The 27,681-nt window shown below is 48.5% G+C and overlaps 1 protein-coding gene across 2 annotated transcripts in view; it reads right to left on the bottom strand.

Moving 5' to 3' along the window:
• The window catches only part of LOC119968750 (ATP-binding cassette sub-family G member 1), a 61,144-nt gene that overhangs the window by 30,271 nt on the left and 3,192 nt on the right, over window positions 1–27,681 (bottom strand). For both annotated transcript variants that reach the window (XM_038801413.1, XM_038801414.1), the window contains exons 3-4: window positions 2,587–2,704; window positions 605–737 (exon numbers count right to left, since the gene is read on the bottom strand). In XM_038801413.1, the coding sequence (XP_038657341.1) occupies window positions 605–737; window positions 2,587–2,704 (251 nt within the window). The remainder of the gene's footprint in view (window positions 1–604; window positions 738–2,586; window positions 2,705–27,681) is intronic.

Raw genomic sequence — 27,681 nt, forward strand, 5'->3', positions numbered from 1 at the left:
GATCAATAGATTTCTTGATATTAAATATATTGGAATTATGCGGGAAAATGGTGTTGAGGAAGAGGAGTAGTCAAGATCGAGTTGAATTGTGGAGCAGCCTAAAGGGGCTTACTCCTGCTCCTGTGTTCCTGTGTTTGATCCTATATTGTTTCGTTAAGGGTATTAAGGGCTATACAACAAAAAGAATATAAGATTCAGGCCAGCGATGATATAACTGACTTTATACAGTGCCTTCAACATAATGAAACATCCTAGGCTGCTTTGTGGATGCGATATCAGACAAAATGTAAAACCAAGACACATGATGTATGCGATATCCATAAGATGCCATGAATGAATCTTTTTTTAAATTGGGTAGATTTTACGTTGAGAGTGGGCTCCCTGCACTCCGGCATAAACGTGAGGCCATTTCCACATTGCCAGCTCACCCCCGCTTTAACCTTTCAGGCAATGGTCCTTCATTTTGGATGGGCTGGGACTTCCACTCTGCCTCAGCTGTCGAATTTGGCCTGACAATGCACCCGCAAAGTGACTCGGGGTAGTTTACATCAATTTACATATATCGTTGTTACTTGTGTTGTACTGGACCAAGTCAGAGACATACCATCATTGCCTCTTGAACGGTGAGGTGAGGGAGCAACATGTCATCCTGCATGATGTAACATGATACCTTCCGAAAGGATCGAAGATCCCGAGGGTGTCCATTGATCAGGAGCTCACCTTTCATTCTAGTGTCTCTGAATTAACCACAAAAACAAGGTGGATCAGTGAAAAGGGTAACAACTGAACAATTCATTTGCAATAAATATATTTTCCCACAGGCTCTTTAATCTCATCAATGTGAGGCTATTCGGTTCCAGGAACAAAGTTCTTTTACATTTTCATCCCAGGAAGAGCAGTGACGAAATGCAGAATAAAGCTCCCTTCGTTAATGAAACCTTAATGTTGCCACTGAAAATAACTACACCTGTCAAATTCCAGGGCTGTTGACTCTCCAGGATTGTCCTGGTATCTTCAACAATTTGTTATTGTTATTTACAGAGCAGAAGGAGGCCATTCGGCCCATTGTGTCTGCCCCGGCTCCCAAAAGAGCTACCCAGCTAGTCCCATTCCCGAGCCCTCTCTCCGTAGCCCTCTAAATTAATCACTTTCAATTTAAGTCTAATCTCCTGGATACTGATGTGAACAAAACCAGGAGAAAGGAGCATTCAAAAATGTTTTTCTTCATCAGCTCCGAAAATACAGGAGGTGGCAGAATGTCGTTTGTTTGCCGTGGGCAGCATGGTAGCACAAGTGGCTAGCACTGTGGCTTCACAGCGCCAGGGTCCCAGGTTCGATTCCCAACTGTCTGTGTGGAGTCTGCATGTTCTCCCTGTGTCTGCGTGGGTTTCCTCCGGGTGCTCCGGTTTCCTCCCACAGTCCAAAGACGTGCAGGTTAGGTGGATTGGCTATGCTAAATTGCCCTTAGTGTAAAAAAAAAAGGTTAGGAGGGGTTATTGGGTTACGGGGATAGGGTGGAAGTGATTGTTTAATGTGGGTCGGTGCAGACTCGATGGGCCGAATGGCCTCCTTCTGCACTGTACGTTCTATGTTCTATCTTCACAGACTGACAGCCACGTACCATCTAATCAGGGGAAACAAAGTGTATGTTCACTTTTAATTGTTCACGGCAAATGCGGGGATTGATGTGTTGTGTGACGAAACACGACATGCCAATGGCTGGGGTAGGGCAGTTGAAGAAGGAAGTTCACATGTTGGAACCTTCTGGAACATATCCAACTAGAATTGGCAAATCTACTGTTCACACCAACCGAACAACTCCACTTCCCACACCAGCCATGTTGCACCCGCTCTGAAATTGGTAACCAGCACCCTGTTGTCCATGTCCATGAGGAGCAGGGCAAGTGTCACCCAGCCCCATTTCATGTGAAGACCAGAGTCAAGAGACCTTCACCACAGGGGTGAAAGGTGAGTGGGAGAGTTCAATGCACCGTCCAGTAACTCAACACAACACATCTACCAACCAGTAGGACACCTCCATCTAGTGTCAAATGTTGTTTGTCAGTCACACCTCCGAAAATGTTTTCATAAATAATGAGATATTTTGCTGTGACCCAGTTGGAAGGCGAATTGAACAATAGTTGTTCACCGTAAACAAAATTCTTGCATGTGAGTTTTCACTTCATGTCCACATATGTTTTATACTGGTAGTATTTTTAATGTGCTTTAATATAAGCCATGGCCTGTGGATTAATGCGGTGATATTACCAGCACCCTCGGCCTTTGTTAATTTTCTCCCTCTTTTGAAAGCTCTGCTCACTTTCCACTGTGTCGCCTACACAGGTGCTGATAGTTCTCAGGGATCCTAAACCAAATGGTGATTCCTGATGTATGAGCCCCGGAGAGCGAGGGCTGCCTAGTTATTCCTAGGGCGTCACTGCCTTCCTAAAAAGTAACCCACTCTCCAACGGATGACTGAATAATCATCAGGATGTCAATTTTAAGTGCGCTCAATATTTTAAAGGAAATATGGTAATGTTGAGATAGTTGCTGGGTTTCTCATCAGCTGACCTATTTTCTTCTTACCTGTAACCTGCCAGAATATTCATGAGCGTTGACTTCCCAGCTCCTGAGGGACCCAAGATAGCTATGAGCTCTCCACTGCTAAACTTGCCTGAGATGCCCTTCAGTAAAGTCTTGTAACCTATTGAGGGAAAAATATATGGAACACAAATGTTAATATACTTAGATACTTGAAAAACACTGGTTAATTTCTTCATCATCAACGTGACAAGGTCAGTACTGGCAAATGGGTACTTTTCTGTGATTGACACAGGATTTTGCCCTTTGGGTTGGAACTCCAATGTCAGGGTCAAATGGCAATCCTCCCCCACCCCTCCCCGGTCTACAACTGCCTTCAGGCAGCTGGCCTAGAGCCCGAAGTCTCAGGGCCCTGTGAAATTGCCAATGGCCATCGATTAGGCCTCTGAATATCCTGAAGTGGTTGACCGCCCCTTTGTAGGTGGGGAGCACTGAAAATCCAATCCCGCATCAGAGAAAATCATCCGGGTGACACGGCATTGAGCCAACAAACTGGCATGTTGGCAGGTGGCTCAAAGTTTTCCAACTGACCGCCTGCACGTTCGCCCTCATTTAAAACTATAGAATTCCTACAGTGCAGAAGGAGGCCATTCGGACCACCAAGTCAGCACAGACCCTCTGAAAGAGAGCCCTATCTAGACCCACTCCCCCGCCCTATCCCCATAACCCCACCGAACCTGCACATCTTTGGATACTAAGGGGAAATTTAACATGGCCAATCCACCTAACCTGCACAGCTTTGGACTGAGGGAGGAAATCTGCCCGCAGTATCTGTCTCAAACATTTCCAAATCAGGTAGAACAGAGGTCAAGTTCCAAGGACAAATATACAAAACCAGCAGGAATGAACAGACCAGGTGGTCTATTGAACCTGCCCTGCACGCATGATGCCTGACACTGCCTGATTGGGCTCTTCCACTCCAGCATCATCTGCTGGCACAGGAAAAAAAAGTAGATAAAACGTCAGGATATTTGTGGTGGAAAATATCTGGAAAATCTTCTCCAGTCCTCACAAGCTTTTAAAGAGTAAAGCTTCCCTCTTTCCGTACATCAATAGAGAACAAGAATATGGCGCATGTAGCAAAATCATAAAATTATTCCAAACTTTGGATGATGGAAATCTCACATTAAAAAATGCCGGCAAACACCCAGCAAGTCTGACAACACGTGTAGAGAGGAAACAGGGTGAATGGCCTGGATTCTCACTGAGTCAGGAACCCCGTACAAATGGTGGGTGGATTCTGATTCCAAACTGATCAGAGAGCCAGAGCTGTCAGTCAGGCAATGTTTTCTCTCCGGCTCTGGTGTTTTAGTATTTTTATGGATGTCTGGGCTCTCAGGGTCTGCTGCTTTGATCTCTACTGGCAATTTCAAAATGTTTATTTACACAAGGTTAAGAGGTTTCAAATGCATGCAATGTCAACTATTGAAACTTTTAAGGGTCTGGATGGTTTACACTTCAATGAGCCTGTATTAAAAAGGAATGATTTTAAGAAAATGGACGATTTTCGAGAAGCTTTTTGACACATCCTCCTGTCACTGTAGGGTTAATTGCTTCTTTACAGTGGATAATGGGGATGGAAGCGCCATGGCTTGGCATGGGGTGGGTGGGGGGGGGGGGGGGGGGGGTGTGAGGGACCAAAGGGGATGCATGAGGTCAAGAGGTGCCACGGATGGGGCATTGGAAGTGTGCAAGGGGTAAGGGACTGGGAGGGGTGAGGGCTGGATGCCTTTTCATTTCTATTTTAACTGGGGCAAAGTCCCACAGCCTCGAGGTGGACGTTTTAAGCAGCCGGCCTCCACACCCGGCAGCCTCAGTGACTGCCTCCGACCACTTTCCCAGGCCGGCAAGCCCGGATGCAGTCCGCGCCTTGCCTCCGCCAGCACTGAAGATCCTGCTTTTGCGGACATTTCCTCCCAAGGCAGGCAGGCCGATCCCAAAGTTTTCCCGACTTCCGCTGCCCGCCTTGAGGATGAAAATCCAGGCCAATGCTTCAGGCTTTTCATCAAAACTGTTAGAACTCGCGGAACTCAAACTTATAACTTTTTAAGCCGGCCACCATTTCCTGACACAACCAAAGGGCAAAGAAGAAGGACTTACGTTTATAGTGCGCTTTCCACAACCTCAGAACATACCAATGTGCTTCACAGCCAACTAAACGCTTCCTAACATAGGAAACCCAGCAGCCAATTTGTGCATAGCAAGATCCCACAAAGAGACATGATATCATGACCAGGTGAACTGCTCGAGCGATGTCAGTTGAGGAATAAATATTGGTCAGGACACTGGCTAGAGACTTCCCACCTTCTGCAGAGCGCCATGCAATTTTTGACTTCCACTTGAGAGAGCATACGTGACCTGAGTTTTGTGTCTTGTGAAAGAAAACAACCCTGATGGTGCAGCACTCCCTCAATACTTCACTGGATTATTCAATATCAGGGGTAGGGCTTGACGTCACTGTCTAAATCAGAAGCAAGAGTGCCAACCACTGAGCCATGGATGACACCAGGTCAATGCTTCCTGCCAAGAGCCAACAGGGAATTGTTGTTCGAATATGTTTGTCCACTAGATCCGGCTGTAATTTGCAGGTTGTGCTGCCAACATTATCAGAGTCCAATCTCCATTGTGAGGAGGTAGAGATAGTTTAAATAATTTAAATTTGTGCATGGGTATTAGGAATGAGGCATAGTCTGAACTTAATTTGCGTTTCTGTATTTGTGTGGTAAGAAAGGGTTAAAAATGAAGTTTAGCTTCAGGTTAAAAGGGTAGCCTGAAAGTCTGATCTCAGGTGCTCGCATTGTTAGGAGCGAAGCACACGGCTGGGGGAGTGCAGATCCAGTCTCAGGTGTTTGATGTGCAGGATGTGGGAACAAGCCTGTGTTTGTAGGTGTCAGCCATGGCTGAATGGGCAGCACTCTTGAATTCAAAAAAAACTGTCAGTCCAAATCCCATGTCTAGGCATTTGAGGACTGATGGACTATCAATTACGACAAGACGAGAGTAGAGAGTAATCGAGGCTTTATTACACAGAGATGTGCGGCCTCCTACATCTGCTTCCAAAATGGCTGCTGTACGGAGAGCACACATATTTATACTCCACCTACTGGGCGGAGCCAGCAGGCCGGGATCTACCCCTGTACCTGTAGTACAGGGGCCTTACCGTAATACCCTCATAAACAGTATATACAACAGTGGTGACTACCACAAGCACATAATCCAGGCTGACACACCAGTGTGGTTCTGAGGGAGCACTGTAGCCTTGGAGGGGGTCTTTCAAAAGAGATATTAAATCAATGCCATGTTTTTCCCGTCAGGTGGACATAACAGATCTCATGAAACTATCTTGAAGAGGAGGAGAGATGTCCCCATTATCCTGGTAAATATTTATCGCTCAGCTAACACAAATTATCTGGTTACATGATCGTGGGATCTTTCTGTTGGCAACTTGGCTGCCACATTCACTACATTACAAGAGTAACTGTGCTTCAAAAGGCCTTGGTTTACTGTAAATATTTTGGAATGTGCCGAGGTCACAGAGGATGCTACATAAATGAAAGCCCTCCGCTGAAACCCAAGTCTCGATGACACAGCGGATCAGTGCACATCAATAATATCTCTTCACTCACAGCATCTTTGAAATCCTTCACAGCACAGTTTTCATCTAGAGATGGGAAGGAAAAAAATGAAATTCTCCAAGGAGCGTGAATGGAAGAGAATTTCGGGATTCTCCGACCCCCCTCCGCTGGGTCGGAGAATCCCGGGGGGGGGGGGGGGGCAGGGCAAATCCTGCCCCGCCGACCTGTCGTCAGGTGCCTTAGTCTCCGGCGCCGGATTTCGGGCAGAAGCGGGATTCACGCCATGCCGGTTGGGTGCCGTTGGCAGCGCCCCTCCCCCCCCCCCCCGGCAATTCTCCGGGCCCCAATGGGCCGAGCGGACGTCCTTTTCTGGCCAGTCCCGCCGGCGTGGATTAGACATGGTCCCACACGGCAGGGCCTGGCATGTAAGTCAGCTTGGGTGGTCCTCGTGGGGGCATGAGGGGATCTGGCCCCTGGGGGGGGCCCCTACGGTTGCCTGGCCCGCGATCGTGGCCCACCAATCTGCAGGCGGGCCTGTGCCATGGGGGCACTCCTTCCTTCTGTGCCGGCCGCTGTAGGGCTCCGCCATGGCCAGCGCGGAGAAGACAACCCTCTGCGCATGCGCCAGAATATGCCGGCCGGTCTGCACATGCGCGGAACCATGCCGGCGGTTCCGTGCATGTGTGAAATCACGCCGGCCCTTCGCCGCATGCATTAACACACGCAGTCCCTTCGGCACCAGCTGGTGTGACGCCGACCCCTCCGGCATCCACCTAGCCCCCGGAAGTGCGTAGAATTCTGCACTTTTGGGGGCGGTTGACGCCGGAGTGGTTCGCACCGGGTTTTCCTGCCAGCGTCGGGACTTAGTCCTGCGAAAGAATCCCGCCAGGAGAGTCTGGGGAACATGAAGGAGCTACAGATACAATTTTGGCAATCTATGTGTGAATGATAAGAAAAAATGTCATGAATTGCTTGAGCAGCCAGAGATGCCCAACTATTTATAACTGGTATGCTAGTTTATAGATTATACCAAAAAGATCCAATTAAGCCATAACATCCTTTAATCTCTAGGCTGCAATCAGGCCGCTACAGGTTTACTACAGTTCACTGACCTGGTTGTTTCCAGCACAGCCTGTCCGTTAACCTGTTCACACTGCAAAGTGTAAAGGAATGGCTCAGCGACTCACGCAATTTACTCAGTGGGTTTTCGCACCGTATCATTCAAGAAAGTCTCCAAATTGATCTTCATCTTGTATCGGCTGGTCGATCACAGTTGAGGGTTAGAGGTGAGGGTGCAAAAGACAACACCTTCAGCTTGCCTCAGGTATGGAAGGGAAAGTAGTCCAGAGTTCTTCCCCTCAGACTAGAAGGGTAAAGGGTGTAGATTTTAGGCTCTGCTCTGCAAACAGCCGACCAATCAAAGTCAAGACTGCCAGCTAATTGGGGCAGGGCCGGCACCCATGGCATGCTGCACCAACAAGGAAATCAACACCTTCAGGGAGTAATTGGTGAAAAAGAACTGAAAAGGGATGAAGAAAATGCTCGTTGAATTTCAAGTGATATCATTGGGTGCTTCTGGAGGAACCCTTGTTCTATTTCTTGCTTTAGTTATTTCTTTATGCTTTTGCACACATTCTGCAGAAAGCCCCATTGCTGTACCTCCTTCATGTCTCTATAATGCATGGATTTAGTGGGACCATTGCCACGGGATCTGCTGGTAATTATATATTATTTTCCAGTGAACATTTAAGATCAGCAATATGCAGGTTGTTAATGCAAGGAATGGAGTACTTCCCATTTTTAGAGCTGAACGTTCCTTCTGCAGCCCGGAAACAGGGATGGGACCATTTCCACATCCCGAACCCATGCTCAGCCCCAGGCCCACCATCGCCCTCCCAGCACCCCTGGAGAAATCAATCACTCAATGTTATTTCAATGTGGACCCCCCTTTAAGTGGCCTCTGGGCAGATTCTCCATGCGATGTAAGGAGGTGAGTGGGCTCTCAAAGATGGTGGACCAATCAGAGGCCTTACAGATGAGCAACAGGCTATAATGGAGGTGCAGAGAGAGAGGGTACTTCAAAGTGGAGTCACGCTGTCACTACCTTTTAGACGTCTTCAATTAAAAAAAACAGAATCAACAGTTAGGCCACCACTGAGGAGGGAGGGGCGGGGGGGGAGGGGGGGGGGTTCCTTTTGTTTTCATTCATTCACAGTATGTGGGCGTCACTTGCCGGGCCTGCATTTATTGACCATCCCTAATTGCCCTTCGACTGAGTGGCCATTTTAGAGGGCATTTATATGTCCTTATGTGGATTGTTGGTGAATATTGTTTAAGAACGCTCCCTGTGAAACACTTCGGGATGTTTGATTAAAAGGTGCCACATATCTTCAGCAGGTTGGGTCACCATTGCTTTGCACCATTCTTACTGTGCAAGGGAGTTAGTTAAAATTCAACCCATTACATTTCGAAACCTTGCAGACCAACAGGGGGAAGAGACTTTTATTCCATCAGTTGGGACTCCAAACTCAGCTCCCAAAGATGAGGCAGCTGGTGGAATTTAAATTCAATGAAATACAAAATTTGGCATTAAAAGCTAGTCTCAGTGATGGTTGGCCATGAAACAATGATCAATTGTTGTAAAAGCCTATCTGGTTCACTCATGCTTTTTATAGAGAAGGAATCTGCCGTCTTTACCCGGCCTGAACTACACGTGACTCCAGACCCACAGCAATGCGGTTGACTCTTAACTGCCCACTGAAATGGTCGAGCAAGCCAAGGGAAATGGGGATGGCCAACAAAAACTGGACCTTCCAGTGCTGCCCGCACCCCATGAGAGAATAAAGGAACTCCTGTTACATCAGGTGCCATCAATTCCTGGATCGTTCAAAATACACCTTTGTTTTATTCAACTGATGCCATCCTGTACGTAGCCAAAGATACACCAGTTTGCCATGGCAAAAATACCATCTGTGTAATGTGAAGCAGAGTTCTCACAACTGAATTCGTGACACACACATACACCGGACTTTGTCACTGTGTCCATACAGGAAATCTCAGGTCGTGTCAGATTCAAAAGCAGTCTGTCGCAGCCTCTTCCACAAACACTTTCTTTTTCAATGAAGGGGCAATTCAGCATGGCCAATCCACCTACCCTGAACATCTTTGGGTTGTAGGAGTAAAACCCATGCAAACATGGGGAGAATGTGCAAACTCCACATGGACAGTGACCCAGAGCCGCGATCGAACCTGGGACCTTGGCGCCGTGAGGCAGCAGTGCTAACCACTGTACCACCGTGCTGCCCTACAAACACTGTTATGTCTCCAAACTTCATCTACAAGTTTGCTAATGACATGGCGGTAGTGAGTCTGATCTCAAACAATGCTGAGCCAGAGGACAGGAGGGAGATAGGGAACCTAGTGGAGTGGTGTAATGACAACAATCTCTCCCTCAATGTCAGCAAAACTAAGGAGCTGGTCATCGACTTCAGGAAGTGAAGTGTCATACACATCCTTGTCTGCACCAATGGTGCCGAGGTGGAGATGGTTGACAGTTTCAAATTCCTAGGTGTGCACATCACCAACAATTTGTCCTGGTAGGGGCAGATTTGTTTTCAATTGTTTTTAATTTTAAAAAAGTCCATTCTGGTCCACCCAAGTCGACACTGCGACCAAGAAAGCGCAATGTCGCCTATACTGCCTCAGGAAGCTAAGGAAATTCAGCATGTCCACATTGACTCTTACCAATTTTAACAGATGCACATAGAAAGGATCCTATTTGGCTGTATCACAGCCTGGTATGGCAACTGCTCGGCCCAAGACCGTAAGAAACTACAGAGATTCATGAACACAGCCCAGTCCATCACACAAACCCGCCTCCCATCCATTGACTCTGTCTACACCTCCCGCTGCATTGGGAAAGCGTGTAGCCTAATCAAAGACCCTTCCCACCCGACTTATTCTGTCTTCCAACCTCTTACATTGGGCAGGAGATACAAAAGTCTGAGGATACGCACTAACAGATTCAAAAACAACTTCTTCCCCGCTGTTACCAGACTCCTGAAGACCCTCTTATGGACTGAACTGATCTCTCCACACATCTTCTCTACTGAGTAATACTACACTCCGTATGCTTCATCCGATGCCTGTATCTACGTATTTACATTGTGTATTTATCGTATGTCCTATATGTTTCATGCATGGAACGAGCTGTCTGGACTGCAGGCAGAACAATACTTTTCACTGCACCTCAGTACATGTGACAATAAATCTAAATCTAAATCTAAATGATTTCGCCTGATGGAAATTCAGCTGGGAATGGCCTACGATTTGGAGGGTAAAAGTACATTGCCTTCAGCAGATGGTAGAAATTTAGATGCATGGAACTCCTCAAACTTGCAGATGGCCCTCTGAACACTTTGAGAGCAGTACTGCCTTGTATGATCAACTCTTCGAACTAAAAGAGAAACTTGCATTTGTATAGCACCTTTCACAATCTCAAGCTGTCCCAAAGTGCTTCACAATATCGGGAGGACAGCAATTTGCAGACAACACTCTCTCACACACCACTGCGAGAAAACAATGAGATTATCCATTTCTTTAGTGATGTTGGATTAGGGATAAACGTTGCCCAGGACGCGGGATGAATGCGCCTGCTCTTCTTCAGATTAGTACCTATTCCACCCAGTTAGAGGACAGACAAAAGTCTCAGTTTAAAGTCTCATTCATAAGACATGTTTCTTACATTGTAGGAATTTTAAGTGTTAAATTGGATGTGACGCACTTCACGAGTTCTGTGATTGTGAAAAGATACTGAATAAATGCATGTCTTTGATCAGCAGTGGTGAAGTGAGGAAGGTCCTTATATTTTTATCAGGACACTTTTTAACCTGACCTCTATAAAGGATGGTGTGAGCTTTGCCATGGCTGCCCAAGAACTGGTTTCCCTCCAGTACCTCAACTGAGTGACCTTTCATCATCGAGAGCCCTCGTGTGTTCGCAAGCTATCCAACCTTGGAGAGAGGGGGCTTCGCAACCCAGTTTAGGACCCATGGGGCGGCATGATGGCCCAGTGGTTAGCACCGCTGTCTCACAACAACCAGGGACCCGGGTTCAATTTCCGTCCTTGTGTGACTGTGTGGAGTCTGCACTTTCCCCCCGTGTCTGCGTGGGTTTCCTCCGGGTCTCTGGTTTCCTCCCACAGTCCAAAGACGTGCAGGCTAGGTGGATTGGCCGTGCTAAATTGCCACTTTAGTGCCAGGGATGTATGTAGGTTACGTTAAGGAGTTATTGTGATAGGGCGAGGGGAGTGTGCTTAGGTGGATCGCTCTTTTCAATGGGTCGATGCAGAATGGCCTCCTTCTACACTGTACGGCTGAATGGCCTCCTTCTACACTGTACGGTTTCCATGATTCTATGTGCACACAAACATCCTTTCCCAGCAGCGGGTTGCTCAGCAGGGATTAGGAGCCAGAAACCTTAGCTTGATCTTATATTTTCCCCTCCTCGGATGGTGCAGCCAATATTGCAATACTCCAATTCCAAACAACCAACTCAGCACAGGCCAAAGACCTAAACTTGGAACCTGTCCGTTTATCTGGATCATAAATAATAGCATTTAATGAGGATGAGCATATTCCTTTCAGGAGGCTGGAGTGAGGTAAACACATGTCAGAGGTTTACCCCTGCGGTGTCCTGAATTTTTTGAGGCCTGCTATCTGGCTGGTTGTTACTGTAAACAGTCAATATTTTGTGAATATAGGTCAGTATGAATGGTCTTTTAATTTCCTTGCCTCAGCTGTTTTGAGACAGTCTCAATGGCTTATGTGCTAATGCCGCGACCCCACATTAAGCATGCTCACTCCTTCTTCTAAGCCTATTGTGTCGAGGGTCACGCTGGGTCTGATAGATTTTGCAGATTTAATTAATCAGATTTCACACACTGCCTGGCAACTTGGCATAATCTGGCATGGTTTAAAGCCAGATGGCAATTAAATCTATATTTCTGGCAGTTTAACAGGGCTGGTGCATATATTACCCTTCCATTGGCCTATGTTATACTTGAGCAATGATGTATGCTCTATTTACACAGCAGTCCCATACACAATAATGGTGCTACTTTGGGGGCTCGTTTAGCTCAGTTGGCTGGACAGCTGGTTGGGGCGGCACAGCACGGTGGCACAGGGGTTGGCACTGCTGCCTCACAGCACCAGGGACCCGGGTTCAATTCCGGCCTCGGGCCACTGTCTGTATGGAGTTTGCACGTTTGTAGTGCATATAAATGATCTGGAGGAAAATGTGGATTAGTAAGTTTGCGGATGGCACAAAGATTGGCGGAATTGCTGATGGTGCCGAGGGTTGTCAGAGAATACAACAGGATATAGATAGATTGGAGACTGGGCACAGAAGTGGCAAATGGAGACAAATGCGAGGTGATGCATTTTTAGAGGATCAAATCTAGGTATGAATTATACTGTAAATGGCAGAACCCTCAGGAACATTAACAGAGGGATTTGTGCGTGCAGGTCCACAGTTCCCTAAAATGGCATCACAGGTGGCCAAGGTGATTAACAAGGCACTTGGCATGCTTGCCTTCATCAGCCGGTGGCACTGAGTACAGAAGTGGGAAATCATGTTGCAGCTTAATAAAGCCTTGGTTAGGCCGCATTTGGGGTATTACGTGCAGTTGTGGAGGCTTTGGAGAGAGTGCAAAGAAGGTTCATCAGGATGTTGCCTGGTGGCGAGGGTGTTGGTTATGAGGAGAGGTTGAATAAAACTAGGATTGTTTTCACTGGAAAGCTGGAGCTGAGGGAGACCTGATAGAGGTCTATCAAAATTATGAGAGGCATAGACAGGCTGGATAGTCAGAGGCATTTCCAAGGGTGGAAGTGTCAATTATAAGGGGGCTCAGGTTCATGGTGAGAGGGAGAAAGTTTAAGGGAGATGTGTGGGGTACATTTTTCATGCAGAGAGCGGTGAGTGCCTGGAACGTGCTGCCAGAGGATGTGGTGGAAGCGGGCACATCAGCAACATTTAAGACCGAGTAAGGGCAGAAGGTTTTTGTTTTTTGTTAGGGCATCATGGTCGGCTTGGAGGGCCGAACGGCCTGTTCCTGTGCTGTACTTTTCTTTGTTTTTGTTCTTTGTTCTCCCCGTGTCTGTGTGCGTTTTCTCCGGGTGCTCCGGATTCCTCCCATAGCCCAAAGATGTGCAGGTTAGGTGGATTGGCCATGCTATATTGCCCAAAGCATTCATAGGTTATGTGGGGTTATGGAGTTACAGGGGATTGGGCCTAGGTAGGGTGCTCCTTTGGAAGGTGCAGGTTTGCCATGGGCCTTATTTCTATTTAAATCAGGAGGTAAAGGGTCAGCCCGATATTGAAGCTGGAGCTTGTGAGCAAGGTGCCAGACATTTCTTTACAAGGACCATCTCAAAGGGTGACTTTCCCCGACAGCTCATCCGTTAAAGGGTGCGATGAAAGGTCACTGACCCAAAATGTTATCTCTCACTCTCTTCACTCGTCCTGCCAGACCAGCTGCGTATTTTTTGTAATAGAAACAGAAAACGGCGGATAAACTCAGCAGATCTGGCAACGACATCTGTGGAGAGATGAACAGTTAACAGGCGCGATCCAGCAGCTGGTCGATGACGGGTGATCCCTCTTCTGGAATCTACCTGACTCGCCAAGACCGACGAGATCGAATGCGACCTCGTGAGACATCGCAATGTGAATCTGGCCCAAAGTGGGTGGATCACATTGTGGCAAATCTGCACATCAGAGTGAGACGAGACATCCCACGATCTACCCAAGGAGATGGGATCGAACCCCTTCGCCTTGGAGATCTTGGGTGAACGCCGTTCACTGCTGGTCTCCACAAAAGGGGACCAGACGTAACAGCACTTGAGGGGGGGGACTCCCAGAGGGATCGAAGGCCTCCAGGTGCTTGCCCTCTGGGCAGGGACGCTACTTGCACTACCCGGGGTACCCTGGCACTGCCAGTCTGGCACCCTGCCAAGGTGCCCAGGTGGCACTGGCAGGAGCACTGCCAAGGTACCAAGCTGACAATTTTCCTGTGATGGAGAATAGGATTGGGGGGGTGCCCTGTGGAGGTGCAGGGGGGTGAGGGGGACCCGAAGGATCCTGTTATTTGTGAGTTGGGAGGGAGTTCGGGAGTCGCGTTGGAGGGTCGTGAGATCGGGACGGCATTTTTGCAATTCCGGCGAGTGGAGCTCCTCAGCACAGAAAACGGCACCGAGTGCGGCCTCGTCGGGAAGTTCCCCGCTAAGGCCCCGAATCTACCCGAATGTGATCAGATGTTCCGCTCGATAAGAGTGGGAGTTTCTCAGTGCTCCGAGCGGCGGGAAACACCCGGCTAAACGCTTGCGTTGTGGGACTCTGTTCCCATCTGGGTAGATCGTGCCCAAAGTTTCGAGTCCATAGCCCACTTCTCCAGCATTTCCTGTTTTTATTTCAGATTTCCAGCGTCTGCAGTATTTTGCTTTAATGCGAGTATTTCCAGTGCTTTCCGTTCGTACTTCACATTTCAGCATCCACGGTATTTTGCCTTTTCAATTAAAGGGAAATCGTCCTTGCAGCTGATCCAAAAAAATCAACTCTGGTACTTTACGTGCAGCCAACAAGCATGCTCCCCCCCACCCTCCACTGGCATTAACAACATCATTGGTTTAGAATAAATGAATGGGGTTTTTCTTTAAATATGCAAATCAGGGTTAAATTATGTAATTTTCTTCCCTCACTCCCCGCCCCCGCCCTACAAGAGCCCGGCTGCAATTTTTTTTGTGTGACCTATTCAGGGATGCCATTGCGTCTTTACCAGCCCAAAACAATGGGAAGGATATTGTGGGAAGCCACGAACGTTTGTTCCGCTATGAGAGGCAGAAGGGACCACCCCCACACCACTGACACATCTTTTAATCATAGATTATCATAGAATTTACAGTGCAGAAGGAGGTCACTCGGCCCATCGAGTCTGCATTGGCTCTTGGAAAGAGCACCCTACCCAAGGTCAACACTTTCACCCTATCCCAATAACCCAGTAACCTCACCCAACACTAAGGGCAATTTTGGACACTAAGGTCAATTTATCATGGCCAATCCACCTAACCTGCACATCTTTGGACTGTGGGAGGAAACCGGAGCACCCGGAGGAAACCCACGCACACACGGGGAGGATGTGCAGACTCTGCACAGACAGTGACCCAAGCCGGAATCGAACCTGGGACCCTGGAGCTGTGAAGCAATTGTGCTATCCACAATGCTACCGTGCTGCACCTCAATAATATGGGAGGCTCCCAGAGAACTCCCTCTCCTCCACTCCACTTACCTTCTCACTGGCGAGTGACTATTTGATGCTGCTGTGCTTTACCCGGCACCCTACATTTCTACCCACTGGGCCCCTGCCTCTCGAAGCCTCGGAGCTAAATAAAACAACCCAGGCCTCACCTGCTGAGCGATAGAGTCACACAGCTTTACAGCACAGGAAGACGCCCTTCGGCCCATCATGTCTAAGGTGGCCATAAGCACCTATCTATTCTAATTCCATTTTCCAGCACTTGGGCCGTAGCTTTGTACGCTCTGGTGTTTCAAGTGCTCACCTAAATATGTCTTAAGTGTTGTGAGGGTTCCCGCCTCTAAAACCCTTTTTGGGAGTGAGTTACAGATTCCAACCACCCTCTGGGTGAAAACGTTTTTCCTCAAATCCCCCTCTATATCTCCTGACCTGATCCTAAATCTATGGCTCCTTATTGACCCCCACTGCCAAGGGGAAAAGTTCCTTCCTATCTAACTATCTATTGCTCTTGTAATTTTGTACACCTCAATCAGGGGCCCCCTCAGCTTTTTCGGCTCTAAGGAGAAGCCTAACTAGGCCCCCCCTTCATAGCCACAATGCTCCTCAGGCCACATCTTGGTGAATCTCCTCTGCATCCTTTCGAGTGCTATCACATCTTTCCTGTAGAATCCATAGTACCTCGGGTGCATCGAGTGTGTACTGACTCTTCGAAAGAGCACTCCACCTCGGCCCATTTCCCCGCCCTATCCCCAGAACATATACAAAAAATAGAAACAGGAGGAGGCCATTCGGCCCTTCGAGCCTGCTCCGCCATTCATTATGATCCTGGCTGATTATCAAATGATTCCACCTTCCCCCTTATCCCGTGATCCCTTTAGCCCCAAGAGCTCTATCTAATTCCTTCTTGAAATTACACTGACATTTTGGCCTCAACTATTTTCTGTGGCAGCGAGTTCCACAGTTTCACCACTCTCTGGGTGAAGGAATTTCTCCTCACCTCAGTCCTAAAAGGTTTACCCCTTATCCTCAAACTATGACCCCTAGTTCTGGTCTCCCCCACCATCGGGAACATTGTTTCTGAATCTACCCTGTCTAACCCTGTTAGAATTTTGTAAATTTCTATGAGATCCCTCTCACTCTTCTACTCCAATGAATATAATCCGAACCGACTTAGTCTTTCCTCATTTGACAGTCCCGCCATCCCAGGAATCAGGTAAATCTTCGCTGCACTCCCTCTATAGCAAGAACATCCTTCCTCAGGTAAGGACTCCAAACTGCACTCAATACTCCAGGTGTGGCCTCATTAATGCCCTACACAATTGCAGTAAAACATTCCTGTACTCAAATTGGGCGGCACAGTGGTTAGCACTGTTGCTTCACAGCACCAGGGTCCCAGGTTCGATTCCCGGCTTGGGTCACTGTCTGTGCGGAGTCTGCACGTTCTCCCCGTGTCTGCGTGGGTTTCCTCCGAGTGCTCCGGTTCCCTCCCACAAGTCCCGGAAGATGTGCTTGTTAGGTGAATTGGACATTCTGAATTCTCCCTCAGTGCACCTAAACAGGTGTCGGAGTGTGGCGACTAGGGGATTTTCATTGAAGTGAAACTTCATTGCAGTGTTAATGTAAGCCTACTTGTGACACTGATAAAGATTATTATTATTAGAAATCCTCTCACTATGAAGGCGAACATACCATTTGCCTTCTTTACTGCCTGCTGTACCTGCACACTTACTTTCATTGACTATTGCACGAAGACACCAAGGTCTCGCTAAGTATCCACTTCTCTCAACTTACACCCATTCAAATAATAATCTGCCTTTCAATTTTTGCGACTGACATAGATAACCTCACATTTATCCACATTAAACTGCCTCTGCCATGCACATGTCCACTCACTCAGCCTGCCCAAATCCCGCTTTGCTGCATTAAATCTCGTCACAGCTCACTCTCTCACACAACTTTCTATGATCTGAAAATTTGGAGATGATACATTTAGTCCGCTCATCGAAATCATTAATATATAATGTTAACAGTTGGGGTGCGAGCACAGATCACTGCAGTACCCTATTAGACACAGCCTGCCAATCGGAAAAACACCATTTATTCCAACCTTTTGCTTCCTGTCTGCTAACCAGCGATCTATCTCAAGACACTATCCGCAATCTCATGCGCTTTAACTTTACATAATAATCTGCTCTGTGAGACCTTGGGCGGGATTCTCCTTTCGCGGGACTAAGACCCCACGTCGGCGGGAAAACCGGCGTGAAACACTCTGGCGCCAACAGTTCCTGAAAGTACAGAATTCTCCGCACTTCCAGGGGCTAGGCCTGCGCCGCAGGGGTTGACGTTGCACCAGCCGGCGCCGACGGGACTGCGCGAGTTCGCGCATGCATGGCACCACCGGCATGGTTCCGTGCATGCACAGACCAGTGGGCGTATTCTGGTGCATGTGCAAGGGGTTGTCTTCTCCCGCCGGCAATGGAGGAGCCCTACAGTGGCCACCGTGCAAGGAAGGAGTGCCCCCACTGCACAGGCCCACCCGCAGATCGGTGGTCCCGATCGCGAACCAGGTCACCGTGGCCCCCCCCCCCCCCCCCCCCCGGGTTGGATCCCCCTGCACTCCACCCCCACCCCCCCCCCCCCCCCCCCCCCCCCGCCGAGGACTGCCCCCGCCGACTTAACTGCCAGGTCCCGCCGTGTGGGACCATGCGTAACCCACGCCGGCACGACTGGCCAAAAACAAAAGCCCACTCAGCCCATCGGGGCCCGGATAATTGCCGGGGGGGGGGTGAGTCGCTGACAACAGCCCCCGACCAGCGTGGCGTGAACTGGCGCCGGAGAATTCGGCAGCTTATGTTGGGTCGGCGAGGCGGGATTCCCGCCGCCCTGGGGATTCTCCGACCCAGCGGGGGTGTCGGAGAATCCCGCTGCTTGTCAGAAACTCTAAATAAACCACATCCACCGGTTCTCCCTGGTCAACTCTACGAGTTACATCTTCAAAGAATTCTAGTAAATTTGTCAAGCATGATTTCCATTTTGTAAATCTATGCTGACTTTGTCTGATTACATCACTGCTTTCCAAATGCTGTGCTATGAAATCCTTGATAATGGACTCTAACAACTTCCTTGCTATTCTCGTTCGGCTGGTCTACAATTCCCTGTTTCATCCCTACCTCCCTTTTTGAAGCGGGGTTACATTTGCTACCCTCCAATCTGTAGGAACATTCCGGAATGCAAAGAGTTTTAGAAAATGACCACCAATGGATCTATTATTTCTCGGGCCATTTCCTTAAGTACTCTGCGATGAAGATTATCAGACCCTGGAGATACATCCACCTTCAATCGCATTAATTGTCCCAAAATTAATTTCTCTCCTAATGTTAATTTCCTTCAGCTCCTCACTAAAACTTGTGTTTCTCAGAACTTTCGGTACATTAGTCATATCTTCCTTTGTGAAGACAGAAACAAAGTATGAATCTAGTTCTTCAGCCATTTCTTTGTTCCCCATTATGAATATCCCCCTTTCTGACTGTAAGGGGCCTACATTCGTTTTTATTAATCATTTTCCCTTTACATACCTGTAGAATGTTTTAGTTAGTTTTTGTGTGCCCCGCTACCTTACTTTCATTTTGTATTTTCTCCTTCTTAATTCCGTCCCTTGATCCACCTTTGCTGAATTTGTAACTGTTTCCAATCCTCAGGTCTATTGTTTTTTCTTGCTAATTCGTATGCTTCTTCTTTGAACCTCATGCTATCTCGAATGTCCCTTCTAATCCCATGCAGTGATCATGGCCAATCAACCTACCCTGCACAGCTCTGGAATGTGGGAGGAAACCGGAGCACCCGGAGGAAACCCACGCAGACACGGAAGTGCAAACTCCACCCGGTCACCTAAGGCCAGAATCGAACCCAGGTGCCTGGCGCTGCGAGGCCCACACCTATAGTGTGGTCACCATTGAGTTTACCACCCACTTTGCCTCACCCCCCCCCCAATAACTACCCTCAACTCCTCACACACATCCCCCACTCCACCTGAATCCACACTCCCAGCTAATGTTTCCAAGATTGAGGATCTAAACAAAGGACATGGCGATACAAGGTGTAAGTGATTTCTGGAAAAGGCTGAGAGGCTGAGATGTATAAGATCAGAGGCAGTGATTGAAGCAGAGACCAGGCCAATATTTGATAACGGATTCCATTAGTAGCAGAAGGAAAGGATAATAAAGGGATATGGGAATTGGAAGGGCACATGGGATTAGGACTACTATGAAGGATAAACAACAGCATGTGTTAGTTGACCCAAGCAGCCTTTTCCATATTCTAATTCTACGAGTGTTTAATTACCCTCTTTTGAACAGACCAATTAATTTGCAATGATTCATAATCGCCTCTTCCTTTGTGCCGTCAGGTTCAAATCTTTCACAAAACAATACCCTATTTTAAAAAACACCAGCGTACATAAACATGCACGCTGACTGATAACAAGAGTGGGACTGTAATTCTAACGAGAGGCTCGGGACTATTTCCATTGGAGCACAGTAGGGAGCGAGGGTTCAATAGAGTTTTTTTTTTAAATTGTGAGAGATTTTGATGAGGTGAATAGGTGATGATAACTTATTCTCGTTGGACAGGTAAATACGGAACAGGACCGAACTGACTGACAGAATCGGCTGAATGGCAGGCTCCTTGTCCCCAGGCCCAGCGAGATTGTCACACACAGAGGGCTCGCTTGCCTGTCAGCTGCCATGTCATCTATCAGCAGACGCAGCTGAGGGTAATTTATTACAAGTTGTGGCAATAATGCGCCCGAGGGCAAGACAAAAGTGTTGAAGGATAATGAATGAGCTGAAATCTCAGGAGGCCAAGTCAGAGATAATGTGAGGGCAGATGGTTGGCAGGATGGTGCACGGACACCCATCGCACTCCGAGGGACAACATCCCGTTTTACAAATCCCTCTCATTTGCACGGCTCTGATTTTGATGATTACACGGAGCACAGTTAAAGTGAAGGTTTGCTTCATTGCATAGGAGTACATACCAACCGAGTGTGGGTGTTACTTCACTCTCCGTAGTGCATCGTGTTGATGGGGAAAGCTAAATAATTCTAGAACCGTGCAGAAGTCAAATTTTAGGAGGGAGTGCCAGGCATTCCAGTTGATTCCAAACGCCTGGGGCAGGATTTTCATGCTGATATCGAGGGGATGGAAGTGGACAGGTGAGGGATTTCCTGAAGCTGGCTGGCACGCTCTTCCCCACAACAGTCCCGGCTATGGCCATTTTCACAGAGGCTATTTTGGGCTTGGAACATCTGCCGTCCCCCAAGTGGCAGGTAACTCGTTAACTCAATCAAGAGGCCAGCTGAGGTCAAAAGGTTGGAAAATTTCAATCGGCCTGGAGCCCCTCCTTCCCTGTTACGCTACCCCCTCCCCCCAACCCCCACCCACTGCCATGGCATGGTGGGCTTGGCAGATGCCTGGAGCTGGCATCCCACTGGCAGTCCAGGTTCGGAGGTGGGGGGCTGGGCAGTGATTAAGGATCACTTTGATGGTGTCCCTGGCCCTTGGAGCTGCTTTATCAAACCAACCATTGCCACATTCCACCTCCAGAACAGTGGTCCTGCAGCTGTGGCCATTTCCCTACTTCAGTGTTGTGAAACGTACAGAGAGGGAGTCTCTGCGTGGAGGCGCTCCCTCCTTCTCTCCCTCACTGGAACCGCAAGCTGTGGCCTGCTCAGTGCTGGAGGAACTCCTGGTCTGCCTCAGCTTCAAGAGACCAGTTGATGCACTATCAATTACGATGAGACGAGAGTAGACAGTAATCGAGGCTTTATTATGCAGAGATGTGGAGCCTCCCGCAGCTGCAGCCGAAATGGCTGCAGTTCGGAGAGCCCACACATTTATACTCCGCCTACTGGGCGGAGCCAGCAGGCAGGGATCTAACCCCGTACCTGTAGTACAGGGGCCTTACCATAATACCCTTGTACGCAGTATACACAATACAACAGTGGTGACTACCACAGCAGTCTCCACCTTAATTGGACAGCAAGCACAGATTCTAATTAGGCAAACCTCCCAAAATTGTGTTGGCTGACACACCACAGAGTCAGGACCCATATTTGATCCCAGCATCGGAACCCCAATCCGAGACGGTCCTACTCCTGCATCTCAACAGGATTGGTGAGGTAGGTTTTGGTCGGAGCAGGGTGGTTGGGGGTGGGGTGGGGGGAAATGGGGAGCGGTGGGCTGTGTGCAGAGAGATGGAGAGAGGGAAAACATACACAGGAAGATAAGCACAGGCACACGGCCCATAATTCCCTGCAATTAACACTCCCAGCCATGTGAAATCGTACCCCCCCCCCCACCCCCCCCCCACCCCCCACCCCACCCACTCTCAGCCACACACCTCTATTTGTTTCTTTTCCCACGTTTAAAATTTATCCTCGTTCAGGAACTTAATTAACTTTACTATTCTCAGTTTTGTCCAAGGGTTACTACACTCTAAATATATATATTTTTAATATATCTTAAAGGTTTCTTGTATATTTTCACGATTTTGTGGTTTTATTTCAGACTTCCAGTATTGTTATCTACAGTGTGTCCATAGAATCACAACAGTGCAGAAGGGGGCCATTCGGCCAATCATATCTGCACCAACCCTCTGAAAGAGCACCCCACCTAGGCCCACTCCCCTGCCCTATCACCGGAACTCCACACATTGAACATGGCAAATCCAATTAACCTGCACATTTTTTGACACAAAGGGGCAATTTAGCATGGCCAATCCACTTAACATTTGAACTTCGGGAGGAAACTGGAGCATCCAGAGGAAACCCACGCAGACACGGGGAGAACGTACAAACTCCATACAGTCACCCAAGGCAGGAATCGAACCCGGATCCCTGGCGCTGAGAGGCAGCAGTGCAACGGACGGCACGGTAGCACAGTGGTTCGCACTATTGCTTCACAGCGCAAGGGATCCGGGTTCGATTCCCTGCTTGGGTCATGTCTGTGCGGAGTCTGCATGTTCTCCCCGTGTCTGCGTAGGTTTCCTCCTACAAGACCTGAAAGACATGCTTGTTAGGTGAATTGGACATTCTGAATTCTCCCTCAGTGTACCCAAACAGGCGCCGGAGTGTGGCGACTCGGGAATTTTCACAGTAACTTCATTGCAGTGTTAATGTAAGCCTACTTGTCACATTAATAAAGATTATGATTATAACCACTGTGCCACTGTGCTGTTTAATTTGATGGCAGAATTAGCAAAATTAGGGTTTAACATTTTTAAATCCAGTAACTGGGATCTTGTCTGCTATCTTTGAAAGTCTATCAGCAAACAAAGGGGTGTACCTTCCTCTCGTCCTAACACTAAAGGAAGATTATTTCCTTCATCTGTTATTGGAACAGAGGCGGAACAGCGTTATATTTTTTTTCCATTTCCTATACTTGCAGGAAAACATACCTGAGTTTAAAAATTAGGACTTCCCCAAATTCACCAACTTACAAATGGACAAGACGCATGTTTAGTGACATGTGTCATTTATCCTGAGCATTTCTACACCTAATATGTCCAGTAGTGTTTGCTGTTCTGAGTACAAATGTAGTGAAGCAGGAATAGACATTTCAGCCCCTACTGCCTGTTCATCTTCCAGTTAGATCATAAACGATCCATATCGCGTTGTCTTTGTTCCTTATCTCTGGAATTTAAAAATTCTCACCTTGTTTTCAGTGCCCCCATGGCCTCAATTCCCCCCATCCCTCCTCCATATCTCCGCCATATTTCCTCCCAATCTGATCTCTCGCGCATACCCAATCTTTGCCGCTCCACTCTTGGTGGCTGTATCCCTTCAGCTGCCTGGGCCACATGCTCTGAAATTCCCTCCCTCAACCTCTCCATCTCTCTCACACACAAACACAGAAAAGGCTGGGTAAACTCAGCAGGTCTGGCAGCATCTGTGGAGAGAGAAAACATTGTTAGCGTTTTGAGTCTGTGTGACTCTTCTTCAGAGCTTCCCATCTCCTCCTCCTCGCTTTCATCCTTGGAAGGATTGACATTTAAAAAGAATAACGCTTCTTAAATCCGCCTCTTTAACCAAGTTATTGGCCATCGACCCGACGTCAATTACTGTTTGATAACCTTCCTGTGAGGCGCATTGGAACCTTTTAAAACATTAAAGTGCTATAGAAATGCAACTTGTTATTGATGCCCTGACACAGCAAGACATCTGCCAATCCTGGATATGCCAATTGACAACCCATCACCCCCACTTTGGAAAAAGTTCGCACTATCTTTTGTGTGAAAAAGTGTTTTTGGATTTAATTTTAGGATTATAACTAACCCCTTGTTCTAGACTCCTGCTGGTGTCCATGTGCAGATGTGGAAATTGTAAAGGAAGCGACATTGGACTTGACTATGATGCTCTTGCAGTTCAATAGCTTAATGACATGAAGAACGGCTTTTAGCCAAGCTTCAGTGTGATCTGCTGGACTCCATGGGCAGGATTCTACCCCAACTGGCGGACGGGCCATACCAGCTCCAAAGAGTGGCGTGAACCACTCCGGCGCGGACCACCTGGAAGTTGCAGAATCCTCCGCACTTCTGGGGGCAAGGCCAGCACTGAAGTGGTTGGCGCCACCGGCGCCGGAAGGTCTCCGCTGGCCGGCGCGAGTTGGCGCATGTGCGGGAGCGCCAGCGTGTTCTGGCGCATGCGCAGAACTGCTGCCGTGATCCCTGCGCATGCGCAGGGCGTTTCTTCCCCGCACCAGCCATGGTGGAGCTTTACAGAGGTCGGCGCGGAGGGAAAGAGTGCCCCCCCGGCACAGGCCTGCCGCAGATCGGTGAGCCCCAATCATGGGCCAGGCCACCGTGGGGGCTCCCCCCCCCCCCCCCCCCCCCCCGGGGCCGAATCCACCCACGCCCCCCGAGGACTCCGCAGGCCGCCCTCAGAGCCGGGTCCCGCTGGTGTGGACCTTGTGGGGAGTCGGAGAATCCTGCCCCACGTGTGGGGTTGTGTCAAATTCTGCTCAGCAATGCTCCTAATAATAATAATCTTTATTGTCACAAGTAGGCTTACATAACACTGCAATGAAGTTACTGTGAAAATTCCCTAGTCGCCACATGGTCAGTTACACAGAGGGAGAATTCAGAATATCCAATTCACCGAACAAGCACATCTCTCAGGACTTGTGGAAGGAAACAAGAGCACCGGGAGGAATCCCACCCAGACACTGGGAGAATGTCAAGACTCTGCACAGACAGTGAGCCGGGAATCAAACCTGGGTCCCTGGTGCTGTGAAGCAACAGTGCTAACCACTGTGCTACTGTGATGTGCTTTTGAGATGTTCTAGCACATTAAAGGTGCAATATGTTGTGTGAACATGTGAGTGTGCGTGCGATTTTTATTTTTCCTCTGTTCTCTGCTCGAAGGCAGGTTGGACCCACGCGGCCGCAACCCCCACCACGTGTAGGGCAAGGAGGCAGGTCCCGAATCTGCCGCAGCCGGAATGGGGATCGAACCCCGTGCTGTCCCTGCTGGCACCAATCTGATCCACAACCGGCCACCCGGCCAACTTGGCCCGTTGCCCCTCCCTCCGCCCCCCCTCTCCCCCCAAACATCAAAAGATCCTTCAAAGCACGTCCTTATTATCTTCTCTGAAAGGGATCGAACAAAGGGCTCGCCAGATCTGCTTCCTTTGTAACAATAGGACAGATAGGAAAAGAAATAGGGTAAATTGCAGACATTGGTATTACAGTAGGTGTGACTTTGCAAACTTCTGCTTTGTGTCAGGCTTCATTCGAAACATGCCAGAAATAATGGGGTCAAGTGCCAAGCTGGTGAGCACAATAGCGAGCTTAAACAGACTCATGATGTGCCCGACCTCAGTCACTGTTATGGAAATGGAATTGTGCTAACATTGGCAGGTGTTATCACAGAGTCCCGTTCATCCTGAAAGTGAAACGTCGCATGTTTCTCCCACTCTCTCTCTCCCTGTACAGCGATGCGTTTCCCTTTCCCGAATCGACGATGACGCCGTGCGGCCTCTGCTGTCGTGTGCGCTTTTATTTTTCCACTGGCAAAGTATTTTTTTTTTAAAAAACACCAGCTCATGGATCCGCGAGCGGCGTTTTAAAAATAAAAATCTCAGTCCCCCTCGATATGCATGCTCGCTCATCTCTCTCCCCGGCAACAGCGCAGCAGCAACCAATCAGCTCCTGACTGCTTGCCAAGCTTCAGCTGGGGGTTACTATCAGGCAATGACCAGGAGTAACCAGCAACGGGAGCTGCTATGTGACATTATGGTGCATTGCACCTACTTACAGCATGGGTTCTCTCCGTATTTGAGGACGTTTTTTTTTTTTTTGCGAGTCTCTTTTTGAAATTGAAAGTATAAATAGCTGTAAAACCAAAAGCTCACAGAGGCCAAATACCGGTTGTTTCACCGTGAGACAAGGAGACAAATCCATAAAGGTGACTTACGCGGTTAGTTGATAAGATGGTTAAAAAAGCATTATCAATTACTAGCACTTATAAATAGGGTAACAGGATATTAAAGTACAGGGGGCACGCTGAACCGCTATAAATTAATGTTTTGGCCTCAGCTGTGGCATTTTGAATAATTCTGAGCCCCACACGTCAGGAAAGGTCCACAGGCCTGAGGAAGGGGAGGTTCACCACGACGTTACCAGGGTTAACATAGAACATACAGTGCAGAAGGAGGCCATTTGGCCCATCGAGTCTGCACCGGCCCACTTAAGCCCTCACTTCCACCCTATCCCCGTAACCCAATAAACCCTCTTAACCTTTTTTGGTCACTAAAGGGCAATTTAGCACGGCCAATCCACCTAACCTGCATGTCTTTGGACTGTGGGAGGAAACCGGAGCACCCGGAGGAAACCCACGCAGACAGGGGGAGAACGTGCAGACTCCGCACAGACAGTGACCCAGCGGGGAATCAAACCTGGGGCCCTGTGAAGCCACAGTGCTAGCCACTTGTGCTACCCTGCTGCCCACGGTTAAGGAACTTCATTTAGGAAGGGCGCTTGGAAAAGATGAGGACCGTGCTCCTGGGAACAGGGAAGGTGGAGAGCCCACCTACCAGAGGTGTTCAGGAAGAAGCGAGGTCCAGATAGAGAAGCAAATATCCCCACTGGCGGTTGGGTCAATGACCCAGAGGTCAGAGGTTCAAAACCATTGGCAAAGGGTCTCAGCGAGTACATGAGGAGCAATATTCTGATGCAGAATTGGTGGGATCTGGAACACTCGACCTGAAAAAGGGGTGGAAGTTGATGCCAGAAACAATTTGAAAGACAACTTGGTGAGGCAATTGTGCAGAGTTACGGGTCAAAATTTGTGATGTCGGACGGCTGCTCGGTATACCAGGAATAATGGGATCTGGGCTCGAGGCATGTGTCAGTACAGGCATGATTGTCCAACTCGCTTCCCTCGGTTACAAGCAAGTGCAAACCGCCAAAACAAAAATTCTTGACGTGGGAGCTAATTTTCACTGGGCTCACTGGCTGGGAAACCCAGAGCATCAGGTGATACAGCATCAGGTGATACAGCAGCTTTACACTGTTCAAAGGCGAGGTTGGTGCGTCCAAACCCTGGTCGCGCCTCATAGATTTGCCTTAAAAATGCGGCCATCAACCTGAGGAATCGGAGCACTGACGGAGCAGTTGAGGAATCTGACTTTCTGAGTTTACCTCACCACCATGTTTACCCGTCGGCGATTCTCCATTTTCTGTGAAGGGCTTCGGGAGGTACAAGGTTCTGTCTGATGCTCTGATCAACGTTTTCATTTCTCACTGCTTAACTCATTTGGTAGTTTTCATGTCCCTGGTTTTTAACCCCCTCCACATGGCTCTGGAACATGGAGTGGGGTAGAAGTCGAGGATTGATTTTTCACTCTGGAAGGTCAGTGCTAACGGGATGCTAAGGGCCTATGATTGAGGTCAGTGGCCTTATGGTCTGAGTAATCCATACAATCAGCCATTGTAACTTTCACTGGGCGCCTACTGCTGGGCAACCAAGTCATACTTGTTACCAGTTACCAGTTGAAGGGCGGCAAGGCAGCGCAGTGTTTAGCACTGCTGCCTCACAGTGCCAGGGACTAGGGTTCGATTCCAGCCTTGGGTCACCGTCTGTGTGGCGTTTGCACATTCTCTCCCCGTCTCTGCGTGGGTTTCCTCTGGGTGCTCCTA

Source organism: Scyliorhinus canicula, chromosome 7 (assembly GCF_902713615.1).
Source record: "Scyliorhinus canicula chromosome 7, sScyCan1.1, whole genome shotgun sequence".
Lineage (NCBI taxonomy): Eukaryota > Metazoa > Chordata > Chondrichthyes > Carcharhiniformes > Scyliorhinidae > Scyliorhinus > Scyliorhinus canicula.